At 40.5% G+C, this 19,594-nt stretch overlaps 1 protein-coding gene across 2 annotated transcripts; it reads right to left on the reverse strand.

The window, feature by feature from the left end:
- Positions 1-95: 95 nt before the first annotated feature.
- Positions 96-15,710, reverse strand: SLC16A14 (solute carrier family 16 member 14). 2 transcript variants are annotated; one of them, XM_054835702.1, is made up of 7 exons: positions 15,389-15,710; positions 14,032-14,154; positions 10,985-11,127; positions 10,433-10,709; positions 9,445-9,588; positions 4,217-5,206; positions 96-2,531 (listed from the first exon to the last, which is right to left on the reverse strand). In XM_054835702.1, exons 4-7 carry the CDS (start codon positions 10,692-10,694, stop codon positions 2,383-2,385), a joined length of 1,545 nt encoding a protein of 514 aa, XP_054691677.1. In that variant the 5' UTR covers positions 10,695-10,709; positions 10,985-11,127; positions 14,032-14,154; positions 15,389-15,710; the 3' UTR covers positions 96-2,382. The 2 variants fall into 2 exon arrangements, with proteins under 2 accessions (XP_054691677.1, XP_054691676.1); XM_054835701.1 differs by lacking the exon at positions 14,032-14,154.
- Between the last annotated feature and the right edge of the window lie 3,884 nt (positions 15,711-19,594).

Raw genomic sequence — 19,594 nt, forward strand, 5'->3', positions numbered from 1 at the left:
GTGAGCAGGGCTACTAAACAACAGACCCTCTTTTCTCACTTTCTGTCAATTTACCCCCAATTAATTTTTTTCCTAGCTTGTGCTGTCATAACAGATTTAGGCAGTTTTAGGTTAGGAAATTAGAACTCATGCTAGCCAATATGGACTGAGTGAATATTAATTTTAAATCCTGATTTAACTGCATGTTGTCAGCCCACCTTCCCTTCCGCTTGATAAACCATGTACCTGTCCTTTCTGTTACAAGAAATAAGAATAATCATTTTGCAGGAGAATCTTCATTTTTAAGCATGAAAAAATGAACTTAATTAGTAAATGAACAGAAAGTGAAATTTTGGGTAATGTAAATTTATTCCCATTGTACAGCCCAGTAAGGACTTCTATAGAAAGCTATATTGCAGATATCACAAGTGAACAACATATTATTCATTACAATAATATGCAAATAAAATTGATTTTGACAAAAGATGAAGATTCAAGTATAAAGGGTATGTATCTTTCAAAAAGGAAAAAAAAAGGATATTGAGGGAAATCATCATTTCAATATATATATTTCACCAACAAAAGTTAGCTCGGTTAAAATAAGCTAGCAGCAGCAGCATTCACACCAAGAAGACATTAAACCTGTAACAAAAGGACTGATGTGAAAATATAGTTTACATGAACATTTTCTCCAACAAAAAAGCTGATTTTAAGAAATTACTGACTGTGTGTTCACACCAAGTGTTGCAGTTCACTGCCACCTCAGCTGTTTTAATAGGAATTTTAAAGGCCATACATAACTATCCTCAATGAATGAACTTATCTAAATCTTAAAGTAGTTTGGGGTTTTCTTTTTTAACTTGGCTTATTTCAGTGATTTTAAAGTATGTCTCTGCCAACAGTTGTAAAAGTGTGAAACTGAGAAGCTGGTGAATTGCAATATAGAACAATAAAAGTTGAGGTTCATAACTTTTTTTTTAACCAGCCTTGCAGCTATCAAAAAGATCTGTATAATGATATTGTTGCATGCTGAACTGTTTCCCAATATTTGTTCAATATAATTGAATAGTGACAATTGTTTTTAAAGAATTCCAGCAGCATGTATCAGTATTAAACTAAGAACTTGATTTGTCATGAAAAAACTTTCATAAAGCTAGCAGGAAAAAAAACCTATAGTGATTTTTATTTGATATAGGAGAATTAATATCAGAGTCACCTCTCAAAGCTGAAAAAAGTATGTCTTGTACCATCATACAAAACATTCCACATTGATTACCAGTGCTTAATGTTGTTTAAGAAAATTTATTTGAATATTTTAAATGGTATTTAGCTATTCCATGCTTTGCATTATCTAATTTTCCAGTGAACAAACATCTCAAACGTGACCAGTCATAGACAGTTCATGGTGTACATTATGAGCAGCAACATGACTGATCATAATGTAACAGGTTTTGTTATTAAATTAATTGTAACAACAATTAGTGTGCTGTAGACCAGTTCTTTCTAAAGCTATATTTGGCCAATTTTGCCCATCTCTGTTTCTTTAGTACTGTTTACTTGACAAACAAGTCTCATGGAAGGAGTCAGCGGCAATGTGACGAAGTTCTACAATACCCCTAATGAGGTAAAGCAGTCAGAAACTTCAAACTATTTCTGGAAATGTTTTGCAGTTTGTGAATAACAATAATATTTTCCATATGTTCCCTGGTTTTGCTTTTGGGTTTGTGTTACTTCAGGTGCATTAAGTGTCACAGCATTTATAATGCAGCCCGTGTATTGAGGATGGCTACTTTATTATGCAGTTGATACTTTAAAAATAAAAAAAATTTTGAAGTAGATAGTCGTTTCAGAAAAATATAAGAATTTTTCTTCAGTTTTGCATTACCGAAATAGTAATTTTAATACACTGAATTAACTGAATTATTGTACTAGCATTTCAACAGTACTTGACTAGCCAGGTAAGAAATACAATCATTTTCTCATACTCAGTAACTAACCTTTTATCAGACAGTAGTCTGATTTTATAAATCATTCATATCCTGATGAAATTCTCTTGTAGGACTAGTGTAAATCAGGAGTAACTGCACTGCAGTCAATGGAGTTTCACCTATGATTAGTGGTGAAAAGTTAGCAGAGAAGCAAGGGTAAAGGCTCCTAGCATTGTTCCAATTTTAAAAGACTAGCAGGGTGCTTTTAATGGCTGTATTTGTTAGTTCTAAAGTAAAAGATCTTAACTCATTTTAAAAGCATATTTCTAATAATTTATTAGCATTTTGGAGCACATTTGCTTTTCACTTAAGTACAGCTCAACGTGGTTGGTTCCATAAGAAAAACAGCTTCATACCATCATATGATAGAAACATGAAAACAAAAAAAATCTGTAAAAAACTTCTGGCATTTGTTCTATACTTGTGCCTCTTCCATAGATTTTTCTCTTGGTTGTTTCTTTTGAATACAAGGTTGTATGAGTAAAAATATTATTCCCACCATGTATAGCAAGCCAGATATGTAAAAAGAAAAATCGTATTTATGTGTGATGTCATAGATCCAACCTGCAAAATAAGGACAAAACATGTTTGTTACAAAGCTTGACAACAAGGTACATTGCATGAGAAAATACGAAAAATACTGCACATTTCTCTTATGACATTTCAGTCAAATCCATAGATGTTTTGTGGAAAAAAGGTGGTGATTGTCTCCTCCTCTAAATGCTACAAATGGAAATGTATTAACAAAATGTCTTGTTCATTCACGAAACCCCAAAACTAGTCCAAGACCTATCCCCTTATTTAAGTATATGGAAGTCTTAAAAAGGGACTCTAGCTATGTACCATGCTAAGAAGCCAGGCAATGTTCTCTCTAAAACTACATTTTTCAAATAAATTATCACAGGTCTGGCATTAAAATAAACATTTTGGAATCCCAAACCAATTAGTTCTTCCTCTCTACTATTTTCTTTGTAAAGTGCCTGGTACTGCAGGCTAGTTCAAATGCTGTGCCTTGTGCAAGCAAACACATTCTTAATAGCTTTCTCAAAGGCTCACATACCAATAAAAGACTTTTCAAGAGATATAATCTCAGCACTGCAATGCATCTTTTTCCAACCTTAACTCCTTTCCAAAAATACGTTAAAGTTACTTCAGAAAGGTTTGAGAACCCAAAATAGCAAAATTCCCTCATGTCATGCTGGTTGCATTGTGATGTAACCTCAAGATCAGAAGCTTTTTTTACATCAACTAATTGCATCCTAGTTGCTTCATTACTAATGACCAAAGACATGTTCAGCACAGACTGAGAGGTGCTGCAAGAAGATATGGTAGACTAAAACACTGCTGCTTTTCAAAGGGCACTAAATGAGCTTTCTTCTAAATTGTGTCAGCTCACTCAATGGTGGGGAGAGAAGGTGAGAGCATTCTCACTTTTCTGGGTTGCTTGTGCTGCCAATAGCTTCAGTTCAGCCTAATGCCGCCCCTGGCCGACCACGGCCACTGCATACAAGGTTTCTTACTGCTTTCTTTCTGTACAAGATAGCCATAGTCTGGCTGCAGTATTGACAATCAGTACCTCTCTCTCTCCTGTACTTCCCTGCCTCTTTGTATGAGATTTATAATGAATGTTTATTTAAACCTAAGTAACTTTAGGGAGTAACATACATGCACTTCTACCTTCTGCTGTGGATGGCAACAAAGAGATTATGAGCAGTGCTGCCCCCAAAGTAGGTATTCCTGGCTGAAGGAAGGCAAAAACTAAGTTCATTAAATCAACGCATCCATTGGCAGCTTAAAGTGGTGACACCCAAACACACTTTATAGTTCTTGGGGGTAATACTATGGTACAAACACCTGCCTACCCTGAAAGCTATTCATTTTTTTCATCTAGATGGAGACATGAGTATGTATAGTGCATGTACTACACAAAACACATAAAAATATGGTAAAACTTTCTCATTTTTAAAAAGTGTATTATAATATTTTAAGGAAACATACCATTGAAAGGATAGATTGTAATAGATTTGGGGTTATTTGCAAGGATGGTAATTTGTAGTGTGTGACTAGTGAGCTGATACCCAGCAGATGTGTGTACATCTGTACAATGTAAAGCTGGATATTACGGTCCTTTCTGGAGCAGCTGTAATTTTGTTAACTACACGTGCTCATAACATAAGAAAACTTAATAATATAACAAATCACACAGTTATTATACAAACATCTGTTGGATAGAAATTTGAACTTCTTACCTGCAAAGGGTGGTCCAAGCAATGCAGATATTCCATTGGCACAAATGATAATGCCATAGGCATTGGCAAGGTGTTTAGTTCCAACTAAATCTTCAGTCACAACAGGCATTAGAGAAAAATAGCCGCTAGAAAATCCTATTAGAGCACAAACCACAGCCAAGCTAACGTATGTTTGCATTAGTGGCAAAGTAAGAATGCAGGTGACCAAGGTAAAGTTAGCCATGAGGAAGACGTTCCACGTGCTGATGCATGGGAGATCAGATATGATTCCAAGGATCACTTTACCAAAAATATGAACAATGGCTATGATGGATGTCAAAGGGAATATATTGTTCTGACTAGACAAGTTGTACTGCTTGACTATTTCTGGAAGATGAATAAAGGGAATGACAAAGCTGCTATAGGCAAACAAAGCCCAAATTACAAAGGCCACAAATACTCTATTGGTAAACAGTGATGCAGCTCCAAAGTAGCTGGAGTACCATATTGCAAAGCCCTTCCTGACTGTAACCGTCAGCTGGCTCACTGTCTTAAGAATGCGTAATCCATACATCTTCCTTCCGCTTTTAGATTTACCTCCAATTTCTATGTGCTGAACACTGTCAAGCACTTCTTCATTTGTTGCCTCTTTTTTTTCTGGTTCTTCACTGAGGACTCCATTAGATTTTATAGTCTCTGCAGAATGGGACAGAGCTTTTGCCTGATTATCTTCACTATTACTTCTCACAACGTATTTTTCACTAATGTCTTTGGGAGAGAGTGGTCTCATAAGTGCCCCACAGACACACAGGTTCAGGGATATGGCGCCCTGGATGAACATGGCGTTCCTCCACCCAAATTCAGTGCAGAGGTACTTCAGTAAGGCAGTCATTAGGAAAGCTCCAAACCCTGTTCCCGTGGTACTGAGTCCTTGTGCAAGTGCTCTTCTCTTCTGAAAATACTGCCCTACCATGACAACCGCAGGCAGATAAACCATCCCACTTCCAACACCTATGAAAATAAACCCCGAAATCCATCTGAACTTTTTGCCAACAAGATAAAAAAACAGTGAAAAACAAACCAGTGTTATTCCTAAAGCATAGGAGTAAAACCGAGAATAAATATTCAATTCTCATGTTAACTTTCATTTCTGTCTTGTAGTATTTTCCAAAATTTGCAAAACTCATTCCAGTGAGAATACAACACTGCTATTTAACTGCTGGAAAAACTGAAACACATGGAAGATAAAAGCTTTACCTCGGTTCAGCATGACACCGCTGGAAAGCCCCAAGCATCCCACAATAAATCAGTGACAGTTAATATGGAGACAAACATAAACAAACCCTATTTTGAAATATATGTGTTTGTAATACTTGCATCTGATTGTATCCGTGATCAGAAATTGCTTAGTGTCGCTTTTGCCTAAGTTCACCAGCAACCAAGATCCAGACTGAGTTTTTCCTCTTGCTTTGTAACTGTGGAGCCACAGTGAGCATGAGATGCATGTCAGGACTTAGCACAGGGGTTACCCCACTGGTAGGACCTTGGGTGCCTTCCAGATTTCTCTTTGGGCACTCCAGGGAAGTCCATGGAGGGCCACACAAAGGTACCTATTTCAAGCAGGAAGCGCTGAGAGTTGTGCAAACACTTCTTTAAAGGTAACAGTTGCCCAGCTTTTCTCACAGCAAATTCCTGACAGAGGGGATTTGGACTGGAAGACATGTATGCAGAAGATGCTTCCAAATTGACTGTGATCATAATTTAGAAGAGAGGTTTGGGCTTAAAAGTTTTCCTAAATAGCTCATAACATAGCTGCATGCAGCTACAGCGTGATCTAGCTACAGCTAGATTGGAGAAAGAGCTGTTATTCCAGCAAAGCCTGAAAAAAACCATCTCAACATCATGGCAGTGTACTGTGGTCAGAGCCGACCTGGTTTGCCTGTTAGAAGTATTTCTTTCTTTGCTATGCAAATACATGATCAGGTTTTTATTTTGCACAAGTTCTTCCTCCCCAAACCCAGCCACAAACTCTAAGGAAAGCTCTTTTGCAGAAGATTCCCTGCCTTGTCAGACCAGCCTGCTGTCAACTGCTGTGAAAAAACAGCCTGGGCTTGTACTTGTGTTAGTGTTTACTGCACTTCCCTGCACCTCCCAAGACATGAGACATTTTTTAAATTGTTAAATTGTTTTATCTTACCTTTTCATCCTGTGGGCTACCCAGCAAAATGTAGTCTAACCACATGCAAAGGCAGGCCGCCTTCCCAGGTAATACAGGGCCGCAGGCCTCTCCACTCCCTTTTCCTCACAGATTTGTCACTCTGCACCACCATGGCAGTGGCAAGGCTGGCTCTGCTCTCCCCTCATGGGGCCTCAGGGGCCATTTTGCCCCCCAGCCCACAGGGACTCCCTGCTACCAACGGCTCCAGGCACCTACCCTGGAGCTCCCCAGAATGGGCAAGGGGGGGAAGCTCCTCTGCCCCCCCATACTGCTGCTGTGGGGAGGACAGACCGTGGAGCTGGAGTGAAGCTGGTGGCCAGGAGGTGAGGGGGGAACACTGTGAGGAGCTGCGGGCGTGGAAACCATGCTGAGGTGAGTGGTGCTTTGGGAATGGGAGCTGAGGCAGCAGGGTGGCTGTGGCCAGGGGGACAAAGTTGTGATTGTGGGCACACACTGCGTGATGGCATCTGGCATGGCAGGTCACCAACGGGGAGAACAGAAGCCATGAGTAAGCCCACGAGCACTGCATGGAGGCCCAGAAGTGATTGCAGCAGGAGGCGGTCACTGTAAATGAAGAGCAGTCTTACATCTAATGGCCATGCTAACATGAAAGAAACTTCCCTGAGGTGGCAGTGAGTGAGGTGACTGTGAATAAGAGGATAGGAGTGAGGGGACACGGACTGAGGCAATGGGTGAACGAGGAGATGGTGAGTGAGGGGATGGTGAGCGAGGGGACTGCAAGTGAGGGGACAGTGAATGGAGGTTTCATGGAGCTGGAGGAAACATCTCAGGCATCTCTACACTGGTTTTCTGGCCAGAATTACTCCTGCAACAGCATCTCACTTCTCCACCTCATGTAAAAATTTGCCTCAGATTTTTTCTGAAAATATGGTTTTCACCCCTCTTTAAATTCCCTGTTGAATCTCTGCCTTTTTGTCTAGTATTTTTGGTACGCTTTTTCTGAAAAGCAGCAAGGGTTGAGAGAAAGAATGTGCAGATACTTGTCTGCTTGATTATATTCAATATATATGGAAATAGCAATTGCCAAAAGGGCAGAACCCTGCCTTTAATTATTGTTCTTTGTTCAGGAATTTACAACTTTAGTGAAATCTATGGTATGATGAGGCTTTGGGCAATGTGGTCTAGTGGAGGGTGTCCCTGCCCGTAGCAGGAGGGTTGGAACTAGATGATCTTTAAGGTCCCTTCCAACCCAAACCATTCTATGATTCTATGATTCTATGATGGTATAAAGATCATCACAGTGATCCTTGCTAGTTTCAACTTTTTTCCATCCAGAGCGCTAGATAAAAAATTATGTACAGAAGTTCTGCAGATTTCTGTGAAATTCTTTAAAAGGGTAGTTTAAGGGAATGGAGGGTACTGAAGCTATTATTAGTATTGCAAACAATTTTTTTCATAATCCTTCCGTCTGTCATGTATAACATAGATACCATGCTTCATTTGCAAACATAACTGGCCATGTTATCTGTAGAGCGAGTAATATTTCAAAAGCCCTTGAATTGCTCAGTGTTGCTCAGATAATAATTAAAGGCCAAATTTTGTTTTTCTTACTCGGATCACTTTTACATTTTTGTTTCATATTTATTAACAGTTTCTCTTTCCAGAAATGAACAGTGAATACAATGGAGTAGTATTCCATTGTGGATACTTAAAGTAGATAATACTGGTTCTTCTACATAACTTTCTTAAAGTAACTGAATTTTTTCACACGAAGACACATTTTGCTAGAAACTGAGCATGCAGACACTAAGGGTCTATTGGTTTTCAAGAAAGATGCCTAAACATGCATGCCTTTTCATATTTTGATTGGGCTCTTACACGTCAAAAGGTTTTCTAGAGACATAATTCCAACAAAAATGACAAAATATTACTTCCTTCAGTGATTTTCATTGTAAAAACATGTAGAAAAATTAGTTGCTATTTATTAGTGGTTGTTGATGCAATCTCAATATCCTTTATTAGACACTATGTATGAAATACAGCCATATGTGTTGTCCTAATTCAGGCTGGGATAGAGTTAATTTTCTTCACAGTAGCTCGTATGGTGCTATCTATGTTTTGGATCTGTGACCCAGACACTGTTGATAACCCAGGGATGTTTTAGCTGTTGCTGGTTAGTACTTACACAGCATCAAGGCCTTTTCTGTTTCTCACATGGCCCTGCCAGTGAGTGGGCTGGAGGTGCACAAGAAGCTGGGAGGGGACACAGCTGACGTCATCTGACCAAAGGGACATCCCGTACCACATGACATCGTGCTCAGCAATAAAATGGGGGAAAGAAGGAGGAAGGGGGGACATTTGGAGTTGTAGTGTTTGTCTTCCCAAGTAACTGTTACGCATGATGAAGCCCTGCTGTACTGGAAATGGCTAAACATCTGCCTGCCCATGGGAAGTAGTGAATGAATTCCTTATTTTCCTTTGCTTGTGCATGCAGCTTTTGTTTTATCTATTAAACTGTCTTTATCTCACTTTTACCCTTCTGATTCTCTCCCCCATTCCACTGTGGGAGAGTGAGTAAGCAGCTGTGTGAGGCTTAGCTGCCTACCAGCAGTAACCCACAACACCCTTTAAAATGGGTTTTGAAGCAGTACATAGTTACCACAATCTGGCATTTTATTAATGTGGAGCAACTCCTGCTGTTTCTTCCTGTGACAAAGAGAGAAGTTAGCTAGATATACAATTCAACAGTGTTTTAACATCTTTAAATTCCACTTGTTAGAGTTTGGGTTACATTAATTCTTCTAATTAAAAATGTCCTCTAATATATTCACTTGGGAGAAACTGATAAAAACACCATCTTCTCGTGGCAGATTTAAATGACAGCAAAAGTCATTGGGCCCAATCCACTGAGTAAATAAATAAGTTTTCTGAAAAGATAACAGGCTGTAAAGAGTGTGAAAGAAAAGCTGGAATAACTTTACAGTCTAACTTCCCTCTTTACTCACCCAGATAAACTTCAAAGGAATCAAAAGTAATTGAAAGAACTTTCAAACGTTAGTACAGCTCTTACCGGCTGTCACTCCAAACGTAAGGAAGAGGTAGTGCACATTTGAAGCATAGGCACTCAGTATCCAACCTAGGGCATTCAATATTCCTCCAATAATAGCTGTCTTGCGGCACCCACACATGCTGATGAATAAACCAATGAAAGGACCTGTTAAACACCATGAAAAAATGTTAAATTATTTATTTAACTGTCTACACTCTTTAATAATTTTTCACATGAAGATTCTTATTGTTTTAGACAAAATGTTAAACATCAGGCTACTCACGCAATTCAGTGCATTTTCCCTGCTACTGTTTAAAATCATGGAAACAAAAATTCAACCAACTGACCAAACACTTAGCAAATACCCACAGGACCTAAAATCAAAGTTGCCCCATGAAGAAGGGACAGTTTAAACAGAGGAAGAAACTCAAACCATTGTTCCCAATGCTGTGTGAGTGCAGGCCTTTTTCACAAGTAACTAGAAAGTAAACATTTTGTTTTCAGTGAAATATTTTAGGCAGACCTAAACACAACTTTTGCAATCTTAATTTAGGGAGACAGAAGTGTGTATATACATATATACACAAGCATACTCCTCCAAATATTATTTTGGGTTGATCTAACCATAACTTAAAAAATAAGTTTTAGTTCAGCTGCCAAACTGAAATATAAACTGTCCAAATTCAACATTTTCTCCTCCCAGATAGAGTACGGGGTAGACCACAAGCTTCACAGATCATCTGATTTCTTAATTCTAGAGAGACCTTGAAGTCACAGGCATCCTTTCCTGCTCATGCTGTCTCCTGGAGTAATTGTCTTCTCTATCATCTTCCCTGTTCCCTTCCTCCAAGTTGTAAAATTTGTCCTGGTGACTTTAAAAAAGCAACTCAGGAGAACTTGTGCAGCTCTGCTAGTAAAATGGAAAACTGTAAGAAAATACTTGAAGGATGAGTGGCAAACATATTCTAAAAATCTGTGTAGTTTTGAAATAAATTATGCTGGAACATACCTACAATAAGTGTAATGCCCATACTGAGGGAGCTAACCCATGCCGTTAAGCCACGACTTTGATTAAATTCTTCAAGCCATTCCATGTTGAGTATTCCAAGGGCCATTTGGGACCCCATGATAAGTATGTGCACAAGGAAAGAGGAAAGTACAATCATCCAAGCCCATCCTCCATCAATGTTTGGGTTAGGCTTAACTGGCTTACTTCCAACTTTTGAGTCATCTCCGAAATCATATCCAATATCCTCTCGGCTAGCATACATTTTGTCCACGGTATTCTGAAACAAATGCAGTAAATACCTTCAAAATACATACAAAATGATCAGATTTTATAGTTTGGTTATAGTGAACAGCATAAATCACTACTGTATTTCACCATTGTGGTTTAGTGCAGTTGTAAAGTGAAACCTGGGGTTTCATTGTTCAAATGTAAAATGCTTAGAAAATTCTGTATTTATTTCTTTGTGTACCTTATTATCATGGCTGTCTATGTAAGGGTATTTACAGATTCATAGTAGGCTGCCTTATTTCCATTGCTATATACTTTACTTACTTGTAGGTGGTTGAGAGCACTCACTCTTCATGGGTTGACTACGATCACAAAGAAAAACTGGTCTCTCTCTGTGTATTCCTTCTCTGTATCATCTTCTGCTGTCCCAGTAAGATTATGTGCCTTTGTGTTCAAGTTGATAAAGCCTGGAATAAAAACAAGAAATCCTGAAGAGGCAGGTAGATGAAGTTACCATATCTTTTCAGAGGAAACCAGTTTTGACATGTATTTCTTCCTTAGCAGTGGAAGAACAAGAGTGAAGACAGAGAAAGATAAAGATTTAAGGTTCTTGATTTTCAAAATGCTTTGCTTACATAAATTACAACAAGGGGATTGTTACTACCTCTCTGGCAACCTTTTTATTAGAGTCAACCTGACATACAGTTTGCTATTATGCTTTCAGTTTCCATAGTAGTAATCCATATAATCATACTAAACCCCAAGAATTCTTCCAAATTAATGTCAATGCCTATCAGAATCAAACTAAGTGGTAGAGTTATGTGCATAGGTGTATGTAGGATCAGGCTATAATAGCTTAATTTGATTACTTTGATTTCTTCCATTGTTACTCTAAGTGAAGATTGCAACACAATGTGTAAATAATTTCAAACCCGTTTTTAACTGATTAACAGGCAAGGTGCAGAACTCAGTCTTCCCTCTATTTGGTTTCTGCTGCAACATACTGAATGTTACCCGATTGGAGGACCACATAGGTTTCCATGGAGACTAGAAATGTAATGATACAAATTACCAGAGCTGGTAATTTTTTGTCTTATTTTCTCCTCCAGAGAAATCAAAAGAGCCATCAGCTTCACAACAGTCAAAAGAGAGAAGAAAGTTATCAAAAATTGTTTAAAAAAGATCCTTATGTATTCTGTGAGCCCTTAGAAGGTGTGCCTCAGGGCTAGTTCCTCACTACTGAAAACTGGCAGTGAATGGAGTAACTCAGATCCTGTACTAACTGAAAATTTGGGCTGTTGTCTTTAAATACATGAGTATATTTTGCTTCTCAAGTGTTATTACCTTTCCAAACTATTTACTTTTTCCTTATTGCTAGACAAACATAGAGAAGGCCTTTAAGTATTTCCTGCTAATGCATAGATGGAGTCAGAGCTGATTGGTCAAAGCTACCATTTCTTTCACAGACACCAGTGAAAACCTGCCAATATATGTAACCTCTCCAGACTGGCTGTTGGGTAAGTTCCCTTTGTAGTTAAGTGCCACATACCACTTACTTGCAGTACAGGTAATTATTCGTAACTAAGGGCATCTTGAACATGTAGGTTCCTCCAAGAGCACACTGATTTGCCTCATACAGTGAATCAGAGCTAAAAGACGTTGTACTCCTGGTATCAAATTTTTCATAGATGGATACTCTTTACGGACTAAGTTGTCACTAGCCCTAACTTGGCCATGGAAGGTATTGGTGACCCAGCGAGGAAGAAGAACTGCGCACGTTTAACACTTGCTGCACGAGCAGATAAGCTGGGACCAATTGATGAGTCCCCACCTGGCTACCAGTGGAAACACGTACTGAAACAGCTTACTGGCTTTTTCTTTCCCAATCAAGAGGCAGAGACAAAGAGGATTACACTTAGAGGTCTTTCTAGAGATCCTCCAGGGTGTTTAAAGCAGGACTGTATACATGGTGAGAGGAAGGGTAGCAGGGGAACAAGTCAGAGCCATGCGGTGGTGCAGACTTTTTTCTGAACATAGGAGGACAGCCTGGGACAGTCTTAGTTAAAGTTGTACTTCATCCTTCTTCTACAGAAGGTAGGTCTTAAAGGTGGCATCTCAACTCTTTCCTATTAATGTACTTGGAGCTAGATCCCAAATTGATGTAGTTTGTGTGACTACTTATGGAGGATTCAGCCCACTCACAAGAGAGTAAAATACTAACTGCATAAAGGTAAGAAAGACAGTGAATAATCATGCTAATGGAAAATAATGAGAAGTAACAGAATGAAGGAAAATTGCAAGCTGTTAAAAATACTCTGTATAAGATTAATGAAAATGTACGATGGATATTACAGTACATCTTAGATAATGGAATACAAAATTATGTAACCGAAGATTCAGAGTCAGGATTAAATGTGGAGCCTCACCTTTCTCTTTCATGCTTTTGACTGGGTTTGTGTGCACCTGAATACTGATACTGGATACAAAAAATTTCTTCTTTGGACAGGAAATAGTTATGTCTTTTATATATTTTAAATTATTTAAAGCAAAAGTAATTGACATTGAGATGCAAAGATATGACACTCGTCTTTGCAATCTTACTGACAGAACGGGCTTACATTGAGTAGATGCAAGTTAATGTCATGCTTGCATCAACCCCCACAAATCTTCAGAAAATGCATATATTTTCCTTTTGAACTGGGTTCTTGCTTATTATTACTTTTATACTATTAACTTTCCACTAACGTCACAAGTTCAGAGTGATCACACTCAAAAGCAGGGAAGGTCATTTCCAATAACTGCACAAGCTCTCAGGCTCTGGATAAACCAAGGACTGGATGTCTGGATCCTCTCCCCACTACTACCTCATCTCCCTGTGGCCTATCGCACCCAGCAGAAACGCACTTACCTGCCCTCAGCCTTCTTCCCACACCACAGCACTGCCAAGAACACAGTACCACGGAAGGCAGAGAAGCCCAAGGGGCTCTTTGCAATTGTGAAATCCTAGAGAAACTGCAATGAAAATGACAGCAGCTGATGTGTGAAGCCAGCCATTCTTCCCAAAGGAGCATGGTAGTGAGGACTCACAGTAATGGTGTTTGAATACAGCCCCTCACAAGGGACTGCATTTAAAGGCGGGAGAATCTGGATTCTCGTTTGATCAGCTGGAGGAGGACTACATTTTTTTTCAGAAAAGCTTTTTATATTGTATGAACACACAGTATGGAGAGCTCTTAGAAAACTGGCCCAAATGTTAGTGCCCACAAAGATGCTGAGCTTTTTTGAAAATCTGACTCATGAGCTATTTTAGGGACAAATGCAGGTGCTGTAATAAGACCAAACTTAGGAGCAAACCATCCAAGTTCCCTTACCATCAGTGGAGCTACAGCTCTCTAGCTTGTAGTTGAACTGGATCATTGAAAAACATCTGATCTTCATATAAAAAGTCCATATGATGAATAATTTACATATACTTTGGTAACCTCTTCCAGTACCTGATTGCCTCAGTGTTAAAAAGCATAGAATAAAATCATACTTTAAAGGCATTTTCAATGGATAACTCATACATATATTATAAATAGTAATGAGTTTTGCTTCACAGTATTCCCAGGAGACATGCCGCATAAGTTTTTGTCTTTTGAAGACACACAGAAAAAGCATTGTTAAAAACATAGTTTATTTTGGGTGTCATAAGTTTTGGCAGTCTAACTTCAAGTTGCTAATACATTGAGCACTTCAGTTGTCAATGACTTCACTGGAGATGTGGATACTAGCCACTTCTGCAGATCAGAGCCACAGTGCGTAACTGTGCATGTCCAGCAAGGAAGAGAAAATCAGAGAAATTAAATGCTTGAAATGCTAAGCTAATTGCCAGGGTCACAAGCTGGTGTGAAGTCGGCAGCGGTTCAATTTCCAGGCTCCGGTTGCTGCCCTCCGCCCCTGAGGGCTGTTTCCCAGGCCCTGCTCAGAAGACCTCTCCGGCAGACCCCTCGGTGCTGTTCTGCCTCAGCGTGACTCACGAGTGGTCCCACGTCTCCGGGGACGGCAGGACCAGGCTCAGATAGTAAACATTTTTCTCCCCTTGGTGCCAAGGGAATGGGCAGCTTGCATCAGGCACTGTGCCCCTGTTTTGTAAACGGTTACAGACTGTTACTAGAGCAGCTCGAAGGCAGGGGATGTACGTTTTCCACCAAAGATAATAAATTCGGGAGCTTTACATGTTACGCCCTCCCCAGCATTAAGTTAAGCTAATCTATGCAAAACACTGCTCAGACGGCGAGGGCTGCCATCCCCCGAGCCTGGGGCTGCCACAGGGGCAGCGCTTTTCGCGAAGCCCCCGGCCCAGGGGCGGGGGCCCGGGCTCGGGCTCAGCCACTTCCCCTACCCGCGGGGGCTGCGGCGGCGGCGGGGCCGGGCGGCGGGGCGGCGTTCGCGAGGACGGGGCGGCTGCTGGCGCCGCCCGCCCGCCGGAGCACAAAGGATGACCGCTAGTTACCCCGCTGCGGCTGCGGCGGTGCTCCCAGCCCGCCGCCACACGCAGGGGCCGCTGCCACCTCCCGCCGCCCCCGGGCAGCCCAGCGCCCCGACCCTGCGGCCGCGCTGCACTGCGCCGGGCCGGTCCGCCTCTGCCGCAGGCGGCGCGGCTACTGCGCGTTCTCCTGCCCGCACCCATGCCGATGCCGGTGCCGGTGCCATGCGGCGGCTCCCGGCTCCTCCCGGAGTACTCACCGCGCCGGGTCCCGCCAGCGCTGCTGCTGCAGCCCGCCGCGGCGCCGAGCCCCCGTTGTGAGCCAAATCCGCGGCGCTGCTCCGCGCCCCGAGAGCTGCTGCAGGCTCTGGTGTCCACCTGCGCCCGGGTCTGCTCAGCCGCCCGCGCTAGCTCAGCCTTGTCCCTGCTCGCCGCCCCTGGGCTTATTTTCTGTAGGAGTCTGGCACCGGTTTTGGGCCTTTTGCCCCCCAGGCAGCTCGTCTTCTGCACCGCCTTGTCTCCATTCCCTGCAATTTCAAATCTCCACGCTCTTTCATTCCTGCGATACCGGCTAATTCTGGTTTGGCGGAGGAGATTTGCAATCCTCTCACATGCACACTCTTGTGGCTGAATGAAGTTTATAGCTGCACAGGTTATCGCCGGAAATTTACATCTGAGAGAGTTAGAGGATCTAATCCAATAAAAGCAGCCAGTACCAAGATTTTAATAGCTGTTGGATTATGTTTACTTCAGAGAGGCTAGTTGAATTTATGTAGCCAAGCCACCCTAAGAAGGCAGCTTGAAAGCTTCATTGTATAGTACCTTATTTGTGCAATAAATAAGCTTCAAAAATATTCCTCCCTTAGGAGAAGAAAAGAGTTGCAGAGACATACTCCTGCTTTTTTGAAGCAGTATCTGGACGTCAGTTGCATCTTTCTGAATAATCTGACAGTAATGAGGTATACATTCTGCAATACATTGCTTTGACTATTTGCAGTGACTTTACCCAGACTGAAGTAATTGTATACCACTGTACAAAACTTCATCATCAGAGAATCTTGGTGTCCTACAGCAGTGCACTGAGTAGCATAAGTAACAGATTTTCAAGAAGATGTAAGAAGTGGTTTGAGAGCATGAAATGAGAGACCAACAGGAATGTTTTCATGTTGTTTTACATGCTATGTGCATAATATGGTGGTTCAGAATCTGTTAAAAGAGAATTGGTTTGGGAGGGTTTTAAAAATATGTGTTTGAGGCTTTTTATATATTTTTTCTACATTTTTATTTGACTATATTCTTTGGCCTATGTGCTGTTGACACATGCAAATCTCATCTATTTTTTTCATAAAAGTTTAATGTTCTGTTCTATTATATAGCTAGTCCATCAAATATATCAATTTGAAACACTTCCATCTGGTTTTGGTTCAAGTGTGTGGCAGACTATGGGCTATTGCTATAGCTTCAGTCTTTGCGCAAATCTTTTACTACTTTGCATTGTAGTCTTAAAAAGAGATAATCCTTTTCCAGAATAAACAACTAGATTAGTGTCATAGACTTGTGATTGGGTTCATTTACTTCTCCTTCGTAAACAAAACTAGATTTCCCATTTTAAAAGATTATGGTATTGCATTGCAAATGTGTGTCATTCTAAAGTACACATGTTCCCGATTACTTTGTGTTTTGCAATACCTTGCCCAACAGTGTATGGGCATTCGTATCACAGATTTTAACTTTGGCGTTAGCTTTTTGGCTGGAGTCTGGTTTCTTAAAAGGTTTAATGCTAGGGACTTGACACTTGAAATTTGCTGCTTATTGGCTAGTGTTATTACCCAAGTTTGAGACAACGTACATTTTGATTTGTGAATCATCTAACACACTAACATCCTTTATTAAACTTACCACAGAAACAGATTTACTGGGATTGTGGGATGACTAGTCATAAAATATTAAAAATAGATATGTTTGGCTATTAACCCATGTTCCCTCTAGTACTTGAGATGCCACCTGTGTGCTTAAATCCTTGTGCTAACAGAGATTCTGTTTTTATAGTTCGAACTGATGGAGAATTCACTTAGCTGTGTCATACTGCTTCAGCAGTTCTGGTTCATATGTCATTGTGGTTCTGGGCTAAAATCTTTGATTTATGTTGTCTTATGTGAAGATGAGTATGTATGGATCTATTTGAATTTTAACCATTAAATTGTGCAGATCTCGCAGTGAGGGTATAAATGATGTTCAGTAAGGAAAAAAGTTTGTTTTGTAACAATGGGAAGGACAATTCAATGGTATCAGAAAAAGTTTGCAGTTTTTAGCAAAGATGCGTAAGGTGCCTGATCCAGTAAAATAAGATGTAAAGAAAGTCTGACAGATCCTGGTGCCTTAGAAATTGTAACTATAAAATGGTTGAATGGCAAGCGGAGTAACTGAACTGAACACTGAAAATGAAGGACTTTTTACTAGTCCCTTAAACATGATGGTAATTATATGTCATAATATATGTCATAATTATATGCCATAACTTAAAGAAAGAGAAGAATAGAGGGAGGGAAAGAGAGAGGAAGGCAGGAGTAGGACTGGTAACTCAATTTTGTTTTCTGTCTGGGGGCCACTGGGGGCTTAGACTTTTACAGTCATAGAAGTGGTGGTTGGAAGGGATTTCTGGGGTCCACCCAGTCCAGCCTTGCACTGGAAGCAGGATTGTGAGCTGTGGTATTTTAGGTCAGCCATGGCTTTGCCTGCCTTCAAGGATAGAGACTCCACAGCCTTTCTGGGCAGTATGTTCCTATGCAGCACTACCCATGCACAATCACATGCATCCAGTCACAACTCCAGTGACTCAATTTGTGGCCTTTGCTCCATGTTTTACTATTCGCTACTACTGTGAAGAGTTCAGCTCAATGGTCTTTGCTACTCCCTTTCAGGTAGTTGTAGATCCTTATCAGATGTCTTCTTATTCTCCTCTGTGCCAGGCTAACCAAGCCCAACTTCTTCAACATTTCTTCGCAAGTCATATGCTGTAGGCCACTCACCATCTCATCAGCCTTCTGCATGCCCCTCTTCTGTTTCTTGACATCCTTCTTGAACTGCGGAACCCAAAACAGGACGTATTATCCCAGGCATAGACTCACTAGCACTGAATAAGGAGGGATAATAATTTCTATTCATCTGCGATCCATGCTCCCTTCCTGATGTCTATGGTTCACTTTATTCACAATGAAAACACTCTGTTGGCTCATATTCAACTTAGTGTCCACTGTGACAACCACATGCTTTTCAGCTGGTCTACTGCTCAGGCAGCCTGCACTGGTGCCTGACACTATTCAGCCCCATGTGCACAACTTTGCACTCCTTGTTAAACTTCATGAGGTTTCTGCTGACCCAATTTTTAAGTTTCTCAAAGTCCTCTCAACTGAAGCTCCACTGTTTGGTTTGTTTTCCACTCCCTCTAAGTTAGTATTGTCTGAAAATCTGCTGCAGGTGCATCCTGTGTCATCATCCAAGTTACAATGAAGGTAATGAACAATACTGGCCCCAGTAGTGACCCCAGAGCATCCTGCTTGCACTAGCTACGAAATAAACATCAATCCATTGATTACTACCCTTCAAGCCCAGCAATCCATCCAGTTTCAACCCATCTAGCAGTTTGTTCATCCAGACTGTACAACTTTTTCCTCACCGTGGGCTTTAACCACTTGCTTAATCCCCATTGCTCAAAATGGCAGCTGTACTGGACGACTTACAGATTGATAAACCCTCTGAAAATGTGTATTGATGAAAATATAAAGTGCTGATTTATCTTCCCAGCACTTTTCCTCTACTATTGCTGTAGTGCTGATTACTCTCTTGCCTAAAGCTCTTATTAAGTCGCCATCCTACTTCCCATGAAATGGTAGTACTGCAGTGATTGATAAGGAAATAAAGATTTGAAATAACAGCTTAGTTGATGCAGCATCAAGATAGAGAACTGAAAAAGCATCTTGTTCACAGTTTTGTTTGATCCCTGAACTTTTAACCAGTGCAAAGTATCACCAAATAACCTGTTCAATTCTTGCTACAAAGTTTTTGTTAAAAAGAAAGATAATTTATGGTATTTAAATATTTCACCTCCTCTTTCTTTCAGTAACCTCTTTGGGTTACTGAAGAATTCTGTACATTTGGAAGAGCATGTTACATTGGTCCTGGATTAAAAAGGAAAAAAAAGGGAAAACAAGCCAAACAATATTTTAATTTGGCATAGAGATTGTATAGTAATACAGCTTTCTTATGACACTCTAAAAGCTTGTGGTTCCTCTTCATTTTGGCAATTCCAAACTGCTAAACAGAAATAATGCATATTTTCTTGGTTTTCCCTCTGCCTTTCTGAAGAGAATCCTTGGTATCTTCGGTGGATTTACCACAAACCAACATTCTCAAAGAGTACCCTAAGCAAGCATGAACATTTTCAGCAATTCCCCCACCTCCTCCCA

This window comes from Grus americana, chromosome 9, assembly GCF_028858705.1.
Source record: "Grus americana isolate bGruAme1 chromosome 9, bGruAme1.mat, whole genome shotgun sequence".
NCBI lineage: Eukaryota > Metazoa > Chordata > Aves > Gruiformes > Gruidae > Grus > Grus americana.